This window comes from Heptranchias perlo, chromosome 9 (assembly GCF_035084215.1).
Source record: "Heptranchias perlo isolate sHepPer1 chromosome 9, sHepPer1.hap1, whole genome shotgun sequence".
NCBI lineage: Eukaryota > Metazoa > Chordata > Chondrichthyes > Hexanchiformes > Hexanchidae > Heptranchias > Heptranchias perlo.
In genome coordinates, this window is record NC_090333.1 from 53,210,029 (window position 1) to 53,233,588 (window position 23,560).

A 23,560-nucleotide genomic window follows, 5' to 3' on the forward strand; every position below is an offset into this window, starting at 1 on the left:
AGGGAATATGAAATTTGAAGCTCAGCTCGGGTTGAACAGGATGCTAAGGTAGCATACGGTCTTTCTTTGCCTAACTAAAGTGACAGGGATGGAGTCAGCGATAAGGGAACAGAATTTATGAGCACTAAAAACCATGGCTTTGATCTTTGATATCCAGCTGAAGCAAGTTGATTCATTTGCTGTTTGTGCAACTTTACTGTTGCCAGATTGGCTGCCACATTTGCCTACACAACAACAGTGCTTTGGGATGGCTTGAAGGCATGAGACATGATATAAATGCACATTTGTTCTTCCTTGTCACTTCTTTCTTTCCTGCTTTATCATTTGTAGTGATTTTGTTATCAATTTGTTTCACTAGTGAGGAAGCCAGCGATTGTTAAAGCATTTGGGCAAAAATATGGTGTCTCTTAAATTCAGACCTTGAATAGGATGAACTTATTTTGCCAAAGAAAATCTTTGAGGTAAAGGTGATTTGATCTCCAAGGAATGGAACGGTTATAAATAAAAATAAAATCGAAACACTGATATTTGACCGTACATGGATTCCACTGTAATTGTGCACTCTATCTTTAATTTTCCTACAACATTGGATGAGTCATAATTGATCCTTGTTCAAAAGATCATGGGCTGTTCAGTCTTTTTTTATTCATTCATGGGATGTGGGCGTCGCTGGCGAGGCCAGCATATATTGCCCATCCCTAATTGCCCGTGAGGAGGTGGAGGTGAGCCGCCTTCTTGAACCGCTGCAGTCCGTGTGGTGAAGGTTCTCCAACAGTGCTGTTAGGAAGGGAGTTCCAGGATTTTGACCCAGCGACGAGGAAGGAACGGCAATATATTTCCAAGTCGGGATGGTGTGTGACTTGGAGGGGAACATGCAGGTGGTGTTGTTCCCATGTACCTGCTGCTCTTGTCCTTCTAGGTGGTAGAGGTCGCGGGTTTGGGAGGTGCTGTCGAAGAAGCCTTGGCGAGTTGCTGCAGTGCATCCTGTAGATGGTACACACTGCAGCCACAGTGTGCCGGTGGTGAAGGGAGTGAATGTTTAGGGTGGTGGATGGGGTGCCAATTACGCGGTAATAGTGTGGATGTGAAACATGTAGGTTAAAATGTACTTGGGTTTTCAATGGCAAAGACTAATGATGTGAATAGTGAGTAAATGATAAATATTTACAGCATAGAAGATTTGACTTCTAATGTCACGGCTTGTAAGAATCCATTTTGTGGGGGTGATTGGTGGGGGGGGGGGGTCCAAATTGCCCACTGTAGTTTATTTTCTTCCTATTTTCCCTGGCCTTCTGGTTGTGCTGAAAGCAGTTTCACCTATATGGTTCAAAAGCAAAATACTGCAGATGCTGGAAATCTGAAATAAAAACAGAAAATGCTCGAAAATCTCAGCAAGTCAGGCAGCATCTGTGGAGAAAGAAACAGAATTAACGTTTCAGGTCGAAGACCTTTCGTCAGAACTGGAAGATGTTAAAGTTTTTAAGCAAGTACAGAGCCAGGGGAAGGTGGGGAGGGGTGGAAGGAACAAAAAGGAAGGTCTGTGATAGGGTAGAGGGCACGTGTGATTAAATGACAAAAGGGATGATGGTGTAAGGCAAGGAGGGTGGTAATGGGACAGGTTAAGAAACAAAAGATTGATCAGGAGTAGTTGTAAATGGCAGCAGCAGAACCATTACCTGCACTAGCTGACCGAAAAAATGGGAACAGTGGTTATGATCTGAAGTTATTGAAATCAGCGTTGAGTCCAGAAAGTTGTAAAGTGCCTAAATTAAAGATGAGGTGCTGTTCCTCGAGCTTACATTGAGCTTCGTTGGAACAGTGTAAGAGGCCGAACACAGAGAGATCAGAGTGTGAGTGGGACGGAGAACTTCCCTTTTGTTCTTTGCTTCCCTTTCCTCCCTCCCCTACTTTCTCTGGCTCTGTACTTGCTTAAAAACTTTAACTCTTTTAACATCTTCCAGTTCTGATGAAAGGTCTTCGACCTGAAACGTTAACTCTGTCTCTTTCCCCACAGATGCTGCCTCACTTGCTGAGCTTTTCCAGCACTTTCTGTTTTTATTTCACCTATACTGCTGTTGGCCACCTGCTAGAAGGTGCTGGAGAGCAGCCCAATGGTGACTTTTTTTCTTCTGCTCAAGGTGATGGCAAAAACCAGAAGAAAAAGGAAGCATGTTGAAAGAAACGATAGTTTAAGCATTTGATCTTGTCCTTGTCCAATGAAACAAGGTGAACTTATTGCCCTGGAAAGGAGGGAAATTCTGGCACCTCAACAAAGTTAAGCTATGATTGAGAATGAACAACAACTTGCATTTATATTTATAAATCTGGGTATTTGACAGTACCATATTGATTTCCATGGAGTTACCCCTTTGACCACTGAGATATTGCTGCTTCTCAAATCTGTTCAAAAACTGCATAACTATGTGGAAAAAATTCATCCTTTGATGTCCAGATTAAGACACGTGTCTCACTATGCACAAGTGGCTCAGGTATCATGGCATTTTGCAAGATCTGTTTAATTGGGCATTTATCCCTGTTTTATAACGGAGTAAGTGGGGGCTAACCCAAAGGTGTAAACCTTTCCCACCCAAAGTGACCAAAGCTAGCTGTGAATTTCCAGTGAAAATAATAGGAAACTTCTGAATTTTTTGAGTGGGACAGGATTAATTCTACAAGCAAAATTAAGTGCATTATTTTTTCAAATTGATTCCTAACCTGGTCCAAACTAGCCTTTTGCTAAATCATGCACATTAGTGAAATGGGCTAGATTTTTTTGTTGCATATTTTGCTCTATATTATGCAATTTATAGAAATATAATATGCAAATCATGTTCTTCTTTAATGGTTGAGTGGATGAATGTGCCCCATGATTTGGTATTTAGCCATGCAGCCAGGAAAGTCCCATAGTTGATCCCTGGTCTATGCTCAGTTAACTACCTTAGCTGCAACAGAAGGCATAGTACAGTCAGCTACAGCCTTCCTGGGCTGTTGAGGTAAAAAGTCTGCCAAAAATCCTGTTCCTGGTTGCTATTGATGGGCCCACAAATAGTGCATCTGCGGATGTTGGGTGAGGACAGGGGAGGTTGACTTTGATTACCCCCCCCCCCCCCCCACCCACGTTCAAATATTAAGTGTTGACAAGCTGGAGAGGCTCACATGAAGAATGCACATTTGGGTAATATACCAAAGGGCTGATAGCACTCATGGAACCGTACCCAGCAGTCGTGTTTGCCTCCTGGAGAGCAGGGGAAAAGATATGGATATTGTTGGTTCTTTCTTGACAACAAGCTGTAGGAGGACTGCCAGAAATACTTTGTAATTGTTTCATTAAAACGAATGGCGTAGTCAATCTTGTGCTGTAGAGGAGAAGGCCATAAAAGGGAAGAGCACATATTACTATTAAGGCAAAAACTCATCACTGACCGTTATTACAGATTAATACTTGTAATTAAATTTTTGTCAGCAGTGCCGTATAATATATTTTACATTGTCTTTGATACAGACCAGTTGAGAGTGTTCCCCCTCCCCCCAAGTAAATGTTGGAAATTGTATATTTTTGTTGGCATTTTGTCTACTTAAAATACATTTGATTAATATGCTTTGGTAGGATTCTCTGCTGTTTCACCCCAAATTCTAAACAACTTGGCAACCTTTTAGATCATTTGAAAGTGACATAATTTCCCATGTTTTCATTTGAGAACAGTTTACCACTTGCAGATTTAGATAGAGAAGATTAAGAAATGTACTAAAAGAGCTCTGAGTTTTGCTTTTCTTTAATGGCAAACATCGAGGTTGAAGTTAAATATTATTGCTAACAAAACTGATGATTTAGAAATTTGGAAATAAGATCCATCAGCATCTGTAAAGAGAAAAGGGAGATTAGTGTTTTGGGTAGAGGGCTTGTATCAGAATAATAAATTCTGGCCAAGGCTCTACATCCAAAATACTAACTTGTCTTTTCTCTTTAACAGGTGCTAATGACTCTGCTGTGTCCTTCCAACATTTTCTGTTTTTGTTTCAAATTATTTGCATAATACCTCTTGTATAAAATTGAATATATGAAGAAACTGTGTTGATTGACACTCCTTACATTTGTTGAGTGTTTTTCATCATATGCAATGGAACTATTTGCCAGGGCTTACTGACGTTCTGAAACTATATAGAAGGTATATGTTTTTCAGTTTTTCATGTCGACTTGATGACATAGATAGCAGTTGCTAAGTACATTGGAACTCTGTCTGTAATAATCGCTTCTGGTAGACAAACGTGTAATCAGGCATGTACATCGTGGGATTTACTAAGTTAGGAGCAAGCTAGGACTTATTAAGAATGCAACCCTTTCTTTCTCAATTTTTAGTTTAAAATGGCTCAACCATTTGCAGCCAAACATCAGGCTTTATGTTTTATTTTTTCTGGTTGTCAAATCCTGTTCACTTAAATCAATACCATATATTAATATATCTTATTCAGGACTGTTTATTTCTCCCTTTCTTCTTGAGAATGTAAACTTTAGTTGGCAGTATTCAGCCAACAGGGCAACCAGCTGAAAATTCCAGCTTTAGTTTCGTCTACTTGATTGCCAACATTCAGTTTACTCTTTTCCGAGTTAGATTTAGATTGACCTTGCTTGATGAAAATTTGCTGAGAAAATCACATTATTGCCACGTGGAGTTTGTGAATGACTTGTTAACTTTAAGAAGTTGCTAACATTTCCAGTCAAAACCAATGTTTCCTGTTTATTCTTCAAAATTAGTGCATTAGATAGATAAGGAAACCCTTTGATCTATTTTGTTAGTTATAAGATTCTAGCCCTTGTGCTAATTATGTGTCAACTGAGTCCATGGACATTAGCACTAATTATCCTGAGGTAAGACTATAATCAGTAGTGAAATATTGTATAATGCAGGTGCCTCAAATGCTTAAATATTCAATCTAATAATAAATTGGAATTGAGTAATTTTCCTGAATGCAGGAGCAAGTTTCTTTCTTTTCCCCTAAATCAATTCCATCTGGTCTTAGTCAACTCTGTCAACATTTTCATACAGATCATCAATAGTAAGACAATTTTAGAGAACTCTTACTAGTTTGAAAGGCTTGTGGTTGTCTCTCCTTTATTTGTTTTAGAGGCCAGCTTGTGTCCCATTCTTTTGTTTCATTACACCATCCATGTATCGATATACAAAAGATGTAACTCAATACTCAAATGGGTAGGAAAAACTCGGGGGGAGTAGTTTTTGTCAAGTACTCTCCATTATATGGAAGAAGTAATGTACATGTAATAAATTTCTTCCAGATTTTAGTAGAAACATCAATTTTCTTGGCATCATAGACACTTTGGAATAGGTTCTCTACATGCTAGGATCATCCGTTAATGGAGTGTGCTCCATGCACCCAGGAGTGGCTCCATTGGAAACAGAAAAGGCACAATTCCAAACTGGCCTGAGAAGCACTCTGGGGCTGTCTGACTAAAAGAAACCACACTGCTAGCTGGAGCATGTGTATTCCCAGCTAGCAGCATTGTTTCCCAGTGTTCCACTGCTCGCAGGCTGTTTAAAGTCATGGCTCCTGCTGGTTTTTATGGAGCTTTGCCGAGATGCATGGAGGTGCTCCACATTTTACCTTCATTGAAACAGCGTAAGAGGGAAAGGGACCTACTCTAACATGTCTGTTCTGTCAATTAAATTGACATTTTTACTAAACTGTCAAATTTATATTGTGTAGGTTTTTTTCTTTTATAAAAAGGGGAGTACTTTGAACAGCTTTTCCTTTCCTTTCAATTATGTTTTGTATGTGTATTTATTTATTACATAGCAAGCATTTTGTTTCATGTTTTGTTCAGTGAGCCCAACTAAATTCCTGACTCAGCTTATTCTCTGGCTTCTTTTTCACTGCTGCTTATTGTTTATCCAGCAATCTTTATGGCCATGCACATTTTACACATAACACTTGCTCTTTTGATATGTATGTGTTGCCAAACATTAATGAGGTTAGATGTTTGAATTGTGATTATATATAATTTTTTTTATCAGTTGCTGAAATTGAATTGGGGTTAAGTGTATATACTGCAGTGTTTTTGTTGCTGTGGGAATGTAATTCTCCTTACCTCGAGCGTATCAAACTCCAGATGTATGAAAGTGAAAGAAGACCTGTTTTTCATCAGTTGATATGGAGGAGAGGCAGAAGGGAGTAGTTTGTTTGTCCTACAAGATTGCTAATCAGATAGATATGGGTCAAACGAGTGACACGAACACTGAGGTGTTGAAGAGAGGAAACAGGCAAAAAAAATAGAAAGTTTGCAATTATCACAACAGATGTGGTAAAGTTTTAGTGCATGCCTCGTGTTTCATTTATGGTTTTCCCTAATTGTACTGATGAGTGATGATTTCTGTGTAACTGCAAACAGATTCCTAAATGTCTATTCTCTGATAATGTGGAAGAATGTGTTACCAGCATCTGTTAAAAGATTGCTTCAACTTTACTTCTAATGTCTTATTTGCGACTGGATAATTCTCCTATAATATTGTAAGCGAGCTATGCTACATTAATTTCTTCTCCTAAAGTCTTCCTACAGGTTTGCTATCTAAAAGCACCAAAGTGCATGATGTAATTTTTTTTCTACATACTTTATTGCAAGATTTGTGACTATTTTTAATGTTGCAAGTGGTCACGGTACTTCCTTCCTCCGTTGATGGATTGTGGCCGCTGTCAAGTTGGCAATCTATGGCCAACATCTGCTCATCGAAGTAAAAATATAATTCAATTGTGAGTCTCGACCTCCTTTGATGAAAATCAGATTATATCTTAGGTATTTAAAGCCCCAAACAGCTGCCAGGAATGTTTGTTTACAAGGTGTGTGCCCCCTGCAGCCTAATGAGGCTTTAAACAGACTACACAAAGTGCTACTTCACCGGCATCTTTCAAAATAAGATACACACCCTGACCATAATGTGGTTTGGAGCCACCCTATCACATTGCCTTGATGCGAGGAACACTAACTCCATTACCTCCTTTTTTTTGTTTTTGTGCTCCCTTTTCTCTTATTAATTTTCAGAATCCTGCTGAAAAGGTTTTACCAAGAGAAGAGATTTAGTTTTAGTTTTGGTATTTCTCTGGGAAAAGGGGGAACAGGATCCAAAGAAAAGATAGAAGAACTTCCTTCAGCGGAAAGTGGAAAAATTTAAAAAGAAAACACGAAGGAAGGCAGGTCATATAATTTAGACAATCAGGTTAACTCCTGCCTGTCTGACACTTTGGAAACCGTGGGCTCGATTTTCGCACCCCCGAGCCGGTGCGTTCGTGGCGGGGCGGCTGCGAAAATCGGGAATTCCCGGGGTGGGTCCGGAGCCCGGCTCCAACCCGCCCACTTCCGGGTTCCCCAGTAACGCACTGACATGCGCGCGCAGTCCCCGCATGTGGGACTCCCGCCAGCAATTAAAGCCGGCGGGGTGCCACTTGAAGTAATTAACCAGGTACTTCAGGTCGTTTACAGACCTGATTGACCTGATATTTTAGGAGGGGTGGGATTTTCAGATCAACTGGGACTGTTTCCCATACTGGGGGAAACACTCCCAGTTGAAATGGACGTGTTGCAGCCATCAGCCTGTGGCAGCTGCAAAGGTCCATTTGACAGGTGGGGTGGGGGGGGGGGAGACCCTCATTCATTGCAGGAGGCCACTCTGTCACTTTGGACAAAGTTTGGCCTCCACCACCCTCCTCCTAACAAAATTCACCAACTTGCACACTTACCCCAGTGTCCAGACACATTTACCTACCTTGCGGACCCCCTCAAATGTACATCTTCCGGATGGGGGCCGCCGTAGCTGCAGTCATGACCTCCTCGGAGGACGAACAGCATCACCAGCCTCGCAGGCCACGCCGTCCACCTCTGACACGTGGAGCCCCACAACACAGTGCTGTGGCACATCCACCTGCACAGCAGGAGGGAGGGCAACTGCAGAGAGAGATGCGTCGCAGAAGGCACTACCCTCACCACAGGGTCTACAGACCGAGGCTCAGCTTCCTGGACCTCTCTGAGCAGCAGTGCACATGGAGGCTCAGAGTCACTCGACATGTCGTCATGGACATCTGCAGCCTCCTTCTTGCCGAGCTGCTCCCGGCTGGCCCGAGCACCATCTTACCTGTGGCTGTCAAAGTCACCACTGCCCTCAACAACTTCTCCTCCTCATCCTTCCAGGGTGCCACCGGGGACGTCGCCGACGTCTCTCAGTCGTCTGCACAAAAGAGCCCTGCCAATACACCTACACCCACTCTGCAGTGACACAATGGGTGGCATCAGTTGTGGGTCTTCATAGTGATCCTCAGGAAAGGACATTATTGCACAAACCTGACAAGATTCGCAAAGATGAGGCAGTAGTGGTGACAATATAATATGTTATGTGAGTTGATCGGAAATTAAATATAAGTAAAAACCATGACAAACCCTCAAACGCCCTTGTGCATCCCTTTCATGCTCATGACACATTTGCCTTGCGCTTCTTACTATATGTGATGCATGCAGCACAGGTAGTGGCAGGTTGAGTGAGGCTGACCGTGAAAGAGATGCATGAGAGGGTGAGTATGAGATCGAGCCATGAGATTGTATGAGGATTGTGTTGAATGGTCATGGTGGGGTGAGTACTGGCGAGGTGAGTAAGTGCAGGTAAGATGAGGATGAGCTTTGAGTGGGTGTGAGGAGTGATGTGCTAGAATAGTGTTGGCAGTGCAGAAGGATATGTGGGGTGGGGGTGGTGATGTGGCAGACGCAGTGTACTCACTTTGGCTGACCTACTTAGGTCATTGAAGCGCCTCCTGCACTGTATGCAGGTGTGCGATATGTTGGTGGTGCAGTTGACCTCCTCTGCCACCTCGAGCCAGGCCTTCTTGGTGGCAGAGGCAGGCCACTTCCTCCTGCCCGCCTGGGGGAAGATCTCTGTCCTCCCCCTCACCCCATCCAATAAAACCTGGAATGAGACATCGTCAAACCTGGGAGCAGCCTTCCTTCTGGGCTGCTCCATGCTGTAGTTTTTCCTATTTTCTGCAGCATCGGTCAGTGGAGGACTGCCCCTTTAAATAGGGCTCCTCCAGCTGACAGCCTATGCTGCGCATGCGCAGTCCGCCCGCTGCGCAGCTTTCCAGCGCAAAACCCGGAAGTAAGTGGCTTCAATTAGCCTGTGATTGCGTGCGGAGCACCCCGATTTCACTGGGCGCGTTACCCACTCTGTTTTTCCCGATATGTGGATTAAAAACACATGTAAAAGTATTTTATTTATATTGAAGATATAGATTCCATTTCAACACAGCCCAGGGTGTTTTGCCATCTTTATCTTTTATAATAGGAATGGCACCATGCTGAGCTTTATCTGGTCTTTGCAACTAAAGGTGATTGCCATTATGGAAACAAAAGTAAGCATTTGGTCCACCATACCTGCTCTGCCATTTTGTAAGCAATGGTAGCTGTTACCTTTTGAATCCTGGTTTCTTGCCTTTTCTCCACAATACTTGATACCATTACTCCCTTTTAAACCCCTCAATTGATTTTGCATCTGTGGATCTCAGGGACAGTGTATTCCACACTCACCACTCCCCATTTTTGTAACCTCCTACAGCCCAATGAAACTCTGCGTTCCTCCAATTCCAGCCTCTTGTGCATCGCTGTCTTACTTCGCCTACCATTGGTGGCTGTGCCTTCAGCTGTCTAGGTCCTAAGCTCTGGAATTCCCTCCCTAAACCTCTCCGCCTCTCCACCTTTCTCCTCCTTTAAGACACTCCTTGATACCTACCTGTTTTACCAAGATTTTGGTCACCTGTCCTAATGTTGCCTTCTTTGGCTCAGTGTCAATTTTTTGGTTTGATAATGATTCTGTGAAGCGCCTTGGGGCGTTTAACTGGGTTAAAGGCGCTATATGAATGCAAGTTGTTTTTGTGAAAACAGATTTTCTGGGTGCACTTTTAACTGGCTTAGCTCAAGTTCTAAGATTTTGTTCCCTTGTTCTGAATACCACTGTTAGAGGGAAGAGTCAATCCTTATCTACCCTAAAGAAAAGACAGCTAAAATTAGTTGGTACAGCTGTGCATTATTGGTTACATAATGGAATTTGCAAATGTAGAAAATTACTTCTTTTCAGTAAGTTGTGTACCTTTTTCCTAAATACAGATTGTAAGTGTACAGCGTTTATGATAATTGCTGTAAAACTTCTGGATATTTTAAACCTTGCGTTTCATATTAGGTCACTTTATAGCAGAGTGGCATGACTAATCAAGCTGAACAGGGAAAATTGGGACAAAGATGACTTTCATTTCGGGTAGCAGAGAGGAGCAAGGTGATGAGTGAATCCTCCAGAACACAGGCCTTCAGACCCTCTTAGTTCGATTTATGTTTATCAAAATAAAGTTAGAAAGGACAGAGATCCAGTTTTCCTTTTTTAAATATGTTGAGAAAAGTAAAACCTAGTCATCAATTCTGCCAAATGAAACAATATTTTTGAATACCAAGAGGTATACGAGCTCCTTGCATTCCTGAAGGGTTCAAGATATTAAGTGGTGTTTATGTTTGCATACAATTTTACAACACCAAGTTATAGTCCAGCAATTTTATTTTAAATTCACAAGCTTTCGGAGGCTACCTCCTTCCTCAGGTGAACGATGTGGAGGTTCACCTGAGGAAGGAGGTAGCCTCCGAAAGCTTGTGAATTTAAAATAAAATTGCTGGACTATAACTTGGTGTTGTAAAATTGTTTACAATTGTCAACCCCAGTCCATCACCGGCATCTCCACATTATGTTTGCATAGACAGTCTTTTGGAAGGAACCCCCCCCCCCCCCCCACCCCGCTTTTCCAGGATGTAGTATGTCCATACATAGGTCTGAGGATTCTCACCTCATCACACAGACAGTATAACATTTCTGAAATTTTGACAGGAATATGATGAAGAGTGGGCCAAAAAAATTCAAAGTGAGAAGTTTCGCTGGCACAACTCGCAGTGGCTGGAAATGGTAGAGAGTCGCCAGGTGGATGAAAGTGAACCCTACATATATGGTGATGATGGGATAGAGACATTTATCCATGAAGGAGACATTCTTGAAAGACCTGACCTCTTCTACAATGCAGGTGAGAAAACAGTACACGACAAAGAAAAGTGAACTAAAGTAAGCACTAACTATTGGAAATTAATGTTTAGATTTATACCACTAAGAACACCAGTTCTGAGTTTTCATTTTGAAACTTTCAAAATGTACTTCATAATTACTAGGCCACGACTGATTTAATACAAAACTATGGTTAACCCAGTGAATATGCCATTTCAACTGTGTGTGTGTCTGCGTGTGCGTGTGCCTGTATGAAATTTCAGCCTCCTTACACTACCTGGCTCAGTGATCTTTTGTAACCATATTTCCAAGTGTTTTAAAACGTGTTGATAAATTTGCTGGAAAATTTTTTTTTGTAGCATGTGACTTAATTGACATGAAAAAAATGCCATTGCATTTCTTATGCATGATGTTGTCATGACACCCAGCACAGTTCACCCTCTCCCAAAAGAAAGTGGTAACAGTGTTCCTTTAAGGACAGATTTTATTTTAAAAGTTCCATGAAGTACAATATATCGGCAATTTGGAAATCCTACTTCATTTTTTCAAATAAAAGTTGCAGTGCAAATCATGAGAGGTATGAGGTGGTTAAATTTAAGTCAAATATGCAAGATCCACAAAGCAATAAAGAGCATGCAGTCCATGAAAACCCCTAGGCCTGACTGGTGCTCAACTGAATGCAGCAAAATTCTATTTCTGAAACTGACACCCACCATTTCTCCACAACATTCAGGAGATAGGCATCTCCCCCAATACTTCGAAGACAGCAACAGTTACACCGTTAGCAAGGTTAAAGATGTCAGCTAATGGAAGTTCTTCAACTTATCTCTGTTCTCAGTAGCGATTATAAAAATAATGACTAGAACTTTGGCTTCTTGACTGGATGCAGTGGCCCACAGGCTGGTTCATCTGGATCAAACAGGCTTTAATGTATTAATGTCATTTGATGGACAAAAGACAACAATTGTTTTGTTTGGCAGAATGTGGTGCACAACTCCAATAGCACCTATGCCCCTGCCCTCATACTGTTCCTGGATATGAAAAGGCGTTTAACCAGATGAAGTGGAATTTCCTTCTGCCAGTGTTCAAGTGAACGGTCTTTGGAGGCATGTTCAGGAACTAGATCAAAATCCATTACTTGAACTCCAGGACCATAGTGTGCCCTGATCCCTCACTGCATTTGTTTTTGCCTATTAGAGATGCTGGCAGCAGTAATAAAAACAAACCCAGATATGTATAGAGTGCATGCTGGAGAGCGCAGTGCAAAAACATCACTATTTATTGATGATATAAAGTTATATATGACAATCTTATCACCAGTGTCTTCCAAAACAGCAAGACGTTTAGCCAACTATGAAGATGCAGGCTGCATCACTGCACAACGGAAGGCATATCCATTACGAGATATTCCTTTGCATATACGCAAATTCTATCACCATGACTGATCACTGCCACTGAAACCAACTCAACTTCTCTCAAACCATCCTTACTATTCTCCTAATCTTCAGTCTACATATGCTTCAGTTCATCCAAAACTCCGCTTCAGAACTCAGAATTCACTTTGATTTTGTTTTAAAATAAAAAATCTTTTAAGGCCTTACCTCACCCAAACATTGCAACCTTCTTCAGTCCTACATCCCAGCCTGTGATCTTTGGTCATTTCATTCTGGCTTCTATGCAACCTGCCACCCCTCTGCTTCACTGTTGGTGGCAGAGCCTTCAACCATCTTGTTCCTATCCTACTCTTTGGATTTTTCATCCTAAAGTCTCTGTACCTTACTACTTCTCTCCCCACCTTTTGTAACCTTCAATCCTAACCCCATCCTTCCACAGATATACATCAGGATAGACCATTTGTTCACAAAGGCTAGATAAGAACTTTCCAGCAACTGCTTGACAAATTCCACAGTTTAACCTATTCTGACACTTCAAATCAATCTCTACCTACAAGACCTACTGATACTCTACAAATTCCAACTTTAAGGGAACTATCTGACCACAATTTTAAAAGTCTCCATGGACGCATCTCAGCCTAAAGTTCAAAGGAGTCTTAGAAACAAGACCAATGCTGTCAGGAAACAGCAGGAATGGAATGAAGTATGGAGGTAATTACTCATGGTCTCCATATGCAGAGGAACACAGGGGGGTTAACTCAAAATGATATATCAAACATACCACATCCCAAATAAAACATGCAGACTTCACAAGTTCAAGTTCTTTCCTTCTCTGACAGATAAATGCTGGAAGTAAGCACACTACTACATGCATTTTGTTCCTGTCCCAACATCCAGTAACTCTTGATAGCAGTCTGGGATGCCACGAAAGCTATAACTAGCTTCTTTATTGCATCAGACACAATCTTAAAACTGTTCAGCTGGTTCTGCTCCAGAGAATTGAGATGCCACGTAATATGCAGGGTAGCAGCAAAATGGTGCAGAACACCTTCCCAATTCCAAAAAATCAACCTTGGGTAAAATACCTATGGGAAATTGGAGTGAGTGGTATGTAAACTCTGACTAATGCTGGGCAAGAGCCAAGCAGTCTGCGCCCCTTCCTGGAGCTCTTATCAGACATGACATCATTGCCGTTCCCAAATAAATAGCCCAGGGCACTCTGCTGAAAGAGCCGGCCGTGATGTGCAAGGATGGGGAAATGATGATAGGTCACCCAAGGCTCCGTAAAGAATAGTGACCCAACCAAACACCAACCCTGAAAACAATGTTGGAAAGACCATGGTGCCTTTTTACCTGATTAGTTCCTCCTGCCCTTGTCATTACCTGCAAGATATCTTGACTTTTAAAGCATGTAATTATTGCAGTATGTACGACCATATCAATAAAGATAATGTATGTTCCTGTAGATAATGTCAGCAATATGTATGGCTTGACCAAATTATCAGCCTGTGAAGATTTAAAACAAAATTCAACTATGAGCAATGTTAAGTTTTTGTTAACTCTGTTTGCAGATGGACTTTTACCCCCTGATGGAGCTATTAGTCCAGATTTCTTTAATGACTACCATTTGCAAAATGGTGACCTTGTTGGACAGCATCCTTTTAGCAGGTATGCTTAGCTGATGTGAGTACAAACTGCAGCATCATGGAAAGTGCAGTTGATGTAAATTAATTTTCCAATTATTTTTTACAATTAGATACAAATTTTGGCGAAGACTTCACATTTCTAAAGTATTGTCAGAAAATTAGCACTAATGCTCAAGGAAATTCATTTTTAAAAATTAAATCTAAAGCATTATGTTAAAAATGCATGTGCTGAAAAGACATTATCCAGTGAATTAAGATAGCTAACTGCTACAAAAAGTGATCTCTAAAACATGAGCTTGTTCAGATAGATTACTGCCAGTATATGAAAAGATGTACAGAAAAATGTTTTTGTATTTTAAATGGTTTCCCCCACCTCCCAATTCATTAAAACTGCTATAAGCCCTTGTTCTGGTATGACTCAAAGAATGATCCTTACGCTGCTAAAATGATGAGTTTAAATCTTGATTATGTGGTTACGGTCTTTATTGTAGTGGAACCAATAGTTAGCAGTGAGTCATCTAGTGGTCAATTTTGTTTATTCTACCTGCTGGTGGTGGTGTGTTCTTAAAAAGAGGCATTTGAGTACTGTTGCTCTCATCCTTCCATTCTGCAGCTCCACGTTCTTCCATTTTATGCAGTTTTTTTTTACATTTAGTGCGTCAGCATCTTCATAGCATCAAAAATTTGGAATGTGAATGTGTTTCAGCACTTCAGTTTTTCTGAGAACCGTTGCTAATTTACAAACTTTGTATTTTTTCCGGCTCAGCATAAGACTGCAGTAAGACTATAATGCATGTTTGAAGTACTTTGATGCATAGCAGGTTGTGCTCAATAAATACTTTACACTGGATATTTTCCTCTGCTTCAGCATCACAGACCACTCCCAAAAGCAAACCCTCACTCTGGAGTGTGCCTTTACCCCCCAACACCTAGATAAATGTAGCGAGCCCAGGGGTCAAACAGAAACCCTTATCACTGTCTTGCATGATGCTTTCGGAATGAATGCTACCTGGGGGGAAATCAGCTTCACGTGTATCATTCAAACTTCTTTTGAAGATACAACTAGAACAGCCAATCACGCATATATCTTAAAAGATACAAAAGATGTTTGTATTTGATTTGGTTTGAATTGAATAGCATGGCCTCTCTTCCTTGGGAACAAATTCTCCTGTTCCATCTGAATACTGCTGGAAGAACCTAATTGACCCCTATTAGTCACCACATTTGAATGCAGTGGATCAGGCAAGCAGATACAAGATTCCAGCTATATATTTGTGTCTTCCACTAAATTAGAGGCACAGAAAGTTGTATAGACGGGAGCAGGAAATTACAAAGGGACATAGACAGACTAAATGGGCAAAACTGTGGCAGATGGAGTTCATTGTGGGAAAGTTTGAGGTCATCCACTTTGGATCTGACAAAGACAAATTGGAATATTTTGTTAATGTTGAGAGACTAGGAGCTGTGGAGGAGCAAAGACATTTAGGTGTCAATGTACACAAATCACTAAAAGCTAGTGCAGCGGTACAAAAAGTGATCAAAAAGGCTAATGGAATATTGGCCTTTGTCTCAAGTTGGTTGTAATACAAAAGTGAGGAGGTAATGCTTCATTCACGCAGAGCCTTGGTCAGACGCCAGCTGGACTGCTGCATTCAGATTTGGGCACCGCATCTTAGGAAGGATATATTGGCCTTGGGATGGGGTGGGGATAGTGCAGATTCACCAGAATGATACCGGGGCTAAAAGGGTTAGATTATGAAGGCTGGTCGCATAAACTTGATTTGTGTTCCCTTGAATTTAGAAGGTTGAAGGGTGATCGAGGTGTTTAAAATGATGAAGGGATTTGATAGAGTAGATATAGAGAAACTATTTCCTCTGGTGGGGGAAATCCAGACAAGGGGGCATAATCTTAAAACTATAGTTAGGCCTTTTAGGAGTAAAATCGGGAAGCATTTTTTCACAAAGGGTATGAAAATCTGGAACTCTTTTTTTTTTTCCCCCTTCCCCAAAAGGCTCTGGATGCTGAATCAATTGAAATTTTCAAAACTGATTTGACAGATTTTTGTTAGGTATGGGTATCAAAGGACATAGATCAAAGGTGGGTAAATGGAGTTAAGGTACAGATCAGCCATGATCTAATGGAATGTTGGAACAGGCTCAAGGGGCTGAATAGTCTACTCCTGTTTCTATCTTTCTTGACATCCACAACAGACAATTGTCTGACTAGAGATAGGGTATATCAAAAAGCCTGTGCCATTTTCCTTCAAGTAAATGTTAATGTTGCTGTGTACTGTGACCCAAGAAAAATGAATAAAATAATACATCATAGATAAAAATGCTTTATTTTTGTCATATCCTAAGTGTTTTAGTTTGATGGTAGAGAATTTACAGTTTAAAATTGAAACATCCAGAAAGATCAGTCAATGTTTACACACCTACTGCAGGTTAAGATGCTACAAGGTGCGCTGTAAATGTGGTTAATTGAATCTGCATTTCCTGGCTGGATTAGATTTAAAAACTAAAATAAGTTTGTAATCAGTCATATATTTTCTCTAGTATTGGAGACATCTAGGTGTTAGTAATTAAAAGCTGACATTTGGATGGTTTGCAGAAAATAACATCATGGATTTCAAAAACTGCGAGCCATGAGACCAGGAAAATTCAGCTGTTCAAAGTCAGTAATTAACAGCATGAAAGTGCCTCCAGTTTGGCAGCTGACTTAGGAATCTGAGCTCGGATATCAGTCATGCGATTAATGTCACATTGATTTATTGATCTTGAAATTGATTTATAAAACAAATTCCAGCTTTATGGTAATGTAGATGGAGAGCATGTAGGAGCTACAGCATGTTGTGCAGAACTGGTAGGTTGTGGATTCCTTTTGAGTTACCTGCCTCTGTCTCACCATCAGGGAAGGAGAATTGAAAACCAAGTATTCCTAGCTGACACTAGCTGTCAGTTGCAGAATGAGATACATGTCTGTGCTCTCAAGTCAAGAGTCCTGAAACTGGGGGAAGGGCATAAAATGTAAAAATTGTTCCCAGCACATCCAGAAGTAACATAGTACAGTATGATAGCTTGTTCAAGACACTGTTTATTTACCTTCTCTTATTGAGGCATGTAAATAGGAAACTATCCAGTTAAGTTTCTTGAAGGTATTATGAGCAACTTTTATCCTAGGCAAAGCAAAATTGTCTGCACACAGAAAAAAACTATTAACATGAAAGCACCTGTTTCTTTTCAAAATAGTCACAAAAAAGGTAATATAAACTAACATGAAAATTTATTGTTCCAATCAGCAGCTTTGTCATGACAAAAAAAACAACTGTACAATAACTTCAACGTCTTTATGTGGTAAAATCGGGATATACAGATAGAAACAAAATGAATCAATTCTATTCATGAGTAAGAATTTCCATTCATAGATAACTTTGGTCAAACACAAGACTTTCTTACTGGTGGGATATGGTTTGTCTGTTTTGATAGAAAGGCAGAAATAGTCACAAATAATCCATAGATTTTAGAGCTGTTTGTAAGTGATAACTGTGGACCAGTAGAGATGAGATGCAATTAAATGATGAGTGAAACATAAATAAATAGTTTTAAGACATTCTCTGGAACTGTAGTGAATGGGTTAAAAATTCATTCTCGGAATGTGAGTGTTGCTGGGAAAGCCAGCATTTATTGCCCATCCTTAGTTGCCCTGAGAAGGTGGTGGTGGCCGCCTTCTTGAACCGCTGGTAGTGGTTTGATACAACTAAATGGCTTGCTGGGACAGTTCAGAGGGCAGTTAAGAGTCAACCACATTGGCGTGGGACTGGAGTCACATATAGGCATAACCAGGTAAGGATGGCAGGTTTCCTTTCCGAAAGGACATTTTTGCACCAGTTGGGTTTTTATGACAATCTGACCGCTTCATGGTTACTTTTACTGAAACCAGATTTTTTTAAAAACTGAATTTAAATTCACAAACTGTCATGGTAGGATTTGAACTCGTGTTCTCTGGATTATTAGTCAAGGCCTCTGGATTACTAGTCCAGTAACACAATCACTACGCTATCATACCATCATTCTTTTGAACTCTAATCTGTAAAATTTCTCAGGTTAACAAATTTCAGAGACTTGAACCATTAACAACTGCAAATCCTGGTTGTTCCTTAATATGAACATATGAAACCATATACATGGTTATGTAATGTAACAGAGAGAAAGATTGATGTTTCCACTTACATTGAGGCACCATTGGAAATAAAAGTTGTAAACAAAATTGGACTGTGTAACTTGAGTGTAATTTTTTGCAGATTTAACTTAGGTGTAGTATCATTTTTTTTGCAACAGCCAATAATGTAGGCAAAACATCACTGCTAAATTAGACAGTTCATGAAACCTGAAGGCATCTGAGCATATTAGCATTCTTTTTCTATTGTGCTTCAAAGATGACTGATTTCATTAAACTGCACTCTATATTTGAGCTAGTAAAATCTTCAAGTTTTAAAAAAAAGTCCAAACCAAATGTATATAGGTTGTCATGCAGAACTCAATGTCTGATTCTAGTTTCGTTAAAATACATCTTTGGAATATGAACAATTACCAATCTCATAGCATGGACACCAGAATGTGTCTGATCATGGAACCAAATGACCACAACAACTTGTACCTTTAACGTAGTAAAATGCCCCAAAGTCGCTTCACTGGAGCGTTATCAAACAGAATTTGACACCAAGCCACATAGAGAGATATTATGACAGGTGACAAAAAGCTTGGCCAAAGAGCTAAGTTTTAAGGAGTGTCTTAAAGGAGGAGAGAGAGGCAGAGAGGGAATTCCAGAGCTGAGGGCCTATGAGGCTGATAGCATGGCCACCAATGGTGGACCGACGAAAATCGGGGATGCGCAAGAGGTCAGAATTAGAGGAGCGCAGAGATCTGTGAGGCTTTTTAAAAAATTCATTCATGAGATGTGGGTGTCACTGGCGAGGCCAACATTTATTGCCCATCCCTAATTGCCCTTGAGAAGGTGGTGGTGAGCCGCCTTCTTGAACCGCTGCAAACTGTGTGGCGAAGGTTCTCCCACGGTGCTGTTAGATAGGGAGTTCCAGGATTTTGATCCAGCGATGATGAAGGAACGGCGATATATTTCCAAGTCGAGATGGTGTGTGACTTGGAGGGGAACATGCAGGTGGTGGTGTTTCCATGTGCCTGTTGCCCTTGTCCTTCTAGGTGGTAGAGGTCGTGGGTTTGGGAGGTGGTGTCGAAGAAGCCTTGGCGAGTTGCTGCAGTGCATCCTGTGGATGGTACACACTGCAGCCACGGTGCGCCGGTGGTGAAGGGAGTGAATGTTTAGGGTGGTGGACGGGGTGCCAATCAAGCGGGCTGCTTTGTCCTGGATGATGTTGAGCTTCTTGAGTGTTGTTAGAGCTGCACTCATCCAGGCAAGTGGAGAGTATTCCATCACTCTCCTGACTTGTGCCTTGTAGATGGTGGAAAGGCATTGGGGTGTCAGGTGGTGAGACATTCGCTGCAGAATACCCAGCCTCTGACCTGCTCTTGTAGCCACAGTATTTATGTGGCTGGTCCAGTTAAGTTCTGGTCAATGGTGACCCCCAGGATGTTGATGGTGGGGGATTCGGCTATGGTAATGCCGTTGAATGTCAAGGAGAGGTGGTTAGACTCTCTCTTGTTGGAGATGGTCATTGCCTGGCACTTGTCTGGCGCGAATGTTACTTGCCACTTATGAGCCCAAGCCTGGATGTTGTCCAGGTCTTGCTGCAAGCGGGCACGGACTGCTTTATTATCTGAGGGCTTGCGAATGGAACTGAACTGTGCAATCATCAGCGAACATCCCCATTTCTGACCTTATGATGGAGGGAAGGTCATTGATGAAGCAGCTATAGATGGTTGGGCCTAGGACACTGCCCTGAGGAACTCCTGCAGCAATGTCCTGAGGCTGAGATGATTGGCCTCCAACAACCACTACCATCTTCCTTTGTGCTAGGTATGACTCCAGCTTCTGGAGCGTTTTCCCCCTGATTCCCATTGACTTCAATTTTACCATGGCTCCTTGGTGCCACACTCGGTCAAATGCTGCCTTAATGTCAAGGGTAGTCACTCTCACCTCACCCCTGGAATTCAGCTCTTTTGTCCATGTTTGGACCAAGGCTGTAATGAGGTCTGGAGCCGAGTGGTCCTGGCGGAACCTAAACTGAGCATCGGTGAGCAGGTTATTGGTAAGTGCCGCTTGATAGCGCTGTCGACGGCACCTTCCATCACTTTGCTGATGATTGACAGTAGACTGATGGGGCAGTAATTGGCCAGATTGGATTTGTCCTGCTTTTTGTGGACAGGACATACCTGGGCAATTTTCCACATTGTCAGGTAGATGCCAGTGTTGTAGCTGTACTGGAACAGTTTGGCTAGAGGTGCGGCTAGTTCTGGAGCACAAGTCTTCAGCACTACAGCTGGGATGTTGTCGGGGCCCATAGCCTTTGCTGTATCCAGTGAACTCAGACGTTTCTTGATATCACGTGGAGTGAATCGAATTGGCTGAAGACTGGCTTCTGTGATGGTGGGGATATCGGGAGGAGGCCGAGATGGATCATCCACTCGGCACTTCTGGCTGAAGATGGTTGCAAACGCTTCAGCCTTATCTTTGGCACTCGTGCTGGACTCTGCTATCATTGAGGATGGGGATGTTTACAGTGCCTCCTCCTCCCTTTCGTTGTTTAATTGTCCACCACCATTCACGACTGGATGTGGCAGGACTGCAGAGCTTTGATCTGATCCATTGGTTGTGGAATCGCTTAACTTTGTCTATTGCATGTTGCTTCCGCTGTTTAGCATGCATGTAGTCCTGAGTTGTAGCTTCACCAGGTTGGCACCTCATTTTTAGATACGCCTGGTGCTGCTCCTGGCATGCTCTTCTACACTCCTCATTGAACCAGGGTTGACCCCCTGGCTTGTTGGTAATGATAGTGTGGAATATGCCTGGCCATGAGGTTACAGATTGTGCTGGAATACAATTCTGCTGCTGCTGATGGCCCACAGCTCCTCATAGATGCCCAGTTTTGAGCTGCTAGATCCGTTCTGAATCTATCCCATTTAGCACGGTCATAGTGCCACACAACATGTTTGATGCAGTCCTCAGTGTGAAGACGGGACTTCGTCTCCACAAGGACAGTGCGGTGATCACTCCTACCAATACTGTCATGGACAGATGCATCTGCGACAGGTAGATTGGTGAGGACAAGGTCAAGTAGGTTTTTCCCTCGTGTTGGTTCGTTCACCACCTGCTGCAGGCCCAGTCTGGCAGCTATGTCCTTCAGGACTTGGCCAGCTCGGTCAGTAGTGGTGCTACCAAGCCACTCTTGGTGATGGACATTGAAGTCCCCCACCCAGAGTACATTCTGTGCCCTTGCTACTCTCAGTGCTTCCTCCAAGTGGTGCTCAACATGGAGGAGGACTGATTCATCAGCTGAGGGAGGGCGGTAGGTGGTAATCAGCAGGAGGTTTCCTTGCCCATGTTTGACCTGATGCCATGAGATTTCATGGGGTCCAGAGTCAATGTTGAGGACTCCCAGGGCCACTCCCTCCTGACTGTATATCGCTGTACCGCCACCTCTGGTGGGTCTGTCCTGCCGGTGGGACAGGACATACCCAGGGATGATGATGGAAGAGTCTGGGACGTTGGCTGAAAGGTATGATTCTGTGAGTATGGCTATGTCAGGCTGTTGCTTGACTAGTTTGTGGGACAGCTCTCCCGATTTTGGCAAAAGTCCCCAGATGTTCATGAGGAGGACTTTGCAGGGTTGACTGGGCTTGGTTTGCCTTTGTCATGTCTGGTGCCTAATGGTCCGATGCTGGGTGGTCCATCTGGTTTTATTCTTCTGACTTTTTTTAGTTGGATTATCCAACTGAGTGGCTTGCTAGGCCATTTCAGTGGGCGATTAAGAATCAGCCACATTGCTGTGGGTCTGGAGTTACATATAGGCCAGACTGGGTTAGGACGGCAGGTTTCCTTCCCTAAAGGACATTAGTGAACCAGATGGGTTTTTATGACAATTCAGTAGTTTCATGGCCACCATTACTGATGCTAGTTTTTTTTTATTCCAGATTTTTTATTTAATTAATTGAATTTAATTTCCCCAGCTGCCGTGGCAGGATTTGAACTCAAGACTCTGGATTATTTGTCCAGCCCTCTGGATTATTCTGGATTACTAGTCCAGTAACATAACCACTATGCTACCGTATCCATTGTGGGGCTGGTGAAGGTTACAGAGATAGAGAGGGGCAAGGCCATTGAGGGATTTGAAAAAAAAATGAGAATTTTAAAATCAAGGCGTTGTCTGACCAGGAGCCAATGCAGGTCATCAAGCACATTGGTGATGGATGAACGGGACTTGGTGCAAGTTACGATAAGTGCAGTTGAGTTCTGGATGTTTATCGAGGGTGCAAGGTGGGAGGCCGGCCGGGGGAGCATTGGAATAGTCGCGTCTAGAAGTCACAAAGGTTTAGATGAGGGTTTCAGCAGCAGATAAGCTGAGGCAAGGGCGGAGACAGGCGATGTTACAAAGGTGGAAGTCGGTGGTCTTTGTGACGGAGAGGATATGGGTTCGGAGCTCAGCTCAGGGTCAAATAGGACGCCAAGGTTGCGAACTGTCTGGTTCAGCCTCAGACAGTGCCCAAGGAGAGGGATAGTATCGGTGGTTAGGGAACAATGGATATTTAACATTAAACATTGCTGCTGCAAATCCACTTCTAATAGCATTATGAAATAAGGAAAAAGTAATATCTAATTTTAAGAATGCTGTCAATATTTATAAATTAAAAACAAAATTACACTTTTATGAAACCAAAACTTAGCTGTGTAATTTATGAAAAAAAAATCTAAGTGTATCAAATGTTTTTTTTAAAAAAGATAGCATTTAGGGCCAGTGCAATGGCCAGGACACCAGAGTGTAGTGCGACAGGGTGGTCAGTGCTGGTTCAGTTCCCATATAACCGAGTTCCGAATCTCTGACGTTCTGCTGTGGGGAAAGAAAATCAGGAGGAGAGTTATCCCTGAGCTTGCATCTTTTAGTGGCTAACTTCGATAGGCATTGTTCGAGACCTGGACTTGGGTCATCAACTCTGCTTCCCAGTTGCAATTCATGGAAAGCCTAGGAAGAATATACCAGGAATCTTACTCTCTTCGAAGTATAAAAACAAAATGTCACTTTTGAGCAAATTGGTTGTAAATCAATTCTTTAGGTGTTGATCATGGCAATGATGGCATTTCTGTTTATTTAATGTTAAATACCACATCTGTTGCTGTGACCAGTAAATCCTAATGATGAATAACTATGTGAAAAACAATTTTGATCTTGTGTACTTGGGCCAAACCACCTATATCTTGCTTGCCAACTTGTTGCAATAACAAATCTATCCTTCTAAGCTAACTCTA

The 23,560-nt window shown here is 42.0% G+C and overlaps 1 protein-coding gene and 1 long non-coding RNA gene across 4 annotated transcripts in view; one reads left to right on the forward strand and one right to left on the reverse strand.

The window, feature by feature from the left end:
- kifap3a (kinesin-associated protein 3a) overlaps positions 1 to 23,560 on the forward strand; it is a 181,056-nt gene that overhangs the window by 126,039 nt on the left and 31,457 nt on the right. For 2 of the 3 annotated variants that reach the window (XM_067990448.1, XM_067990447.1), the window contains exons 18-19: positions 10,917 to 11,106; positions 14,050 to 14,146. In XM_067990448.1, coding sequence (XP_067846549.1) covers positions 10,917 to 11,106; positions 14,050 to 14,146 — 287 coding nt within the window. Of the gene's footprint in view, positions 1 to 10,916; positions 11,107 to 14,049; positions 14,162 to 23,560 lie in introns of all 3 variants that reach the window. The other variant, XM_067990449.1, reaches the window with a different exon arrangement.
- LOC137325394 (uncharacterized) overlaps positions 23,044 to 23,560 on the reverse strand; it is a 39,880-nt gene continuing 39,363 nt past the window's right edge. Inside the window, exon 3 of the long non-coding RNA XR_010963874.1 lies at positions 23,044 to 23,144. This is a non-coding gene — a long non-coding RNA (uncharacterized lncRNA). The remainder of the gene's footprint in view (positions 23,145 to 23,560) is intronic.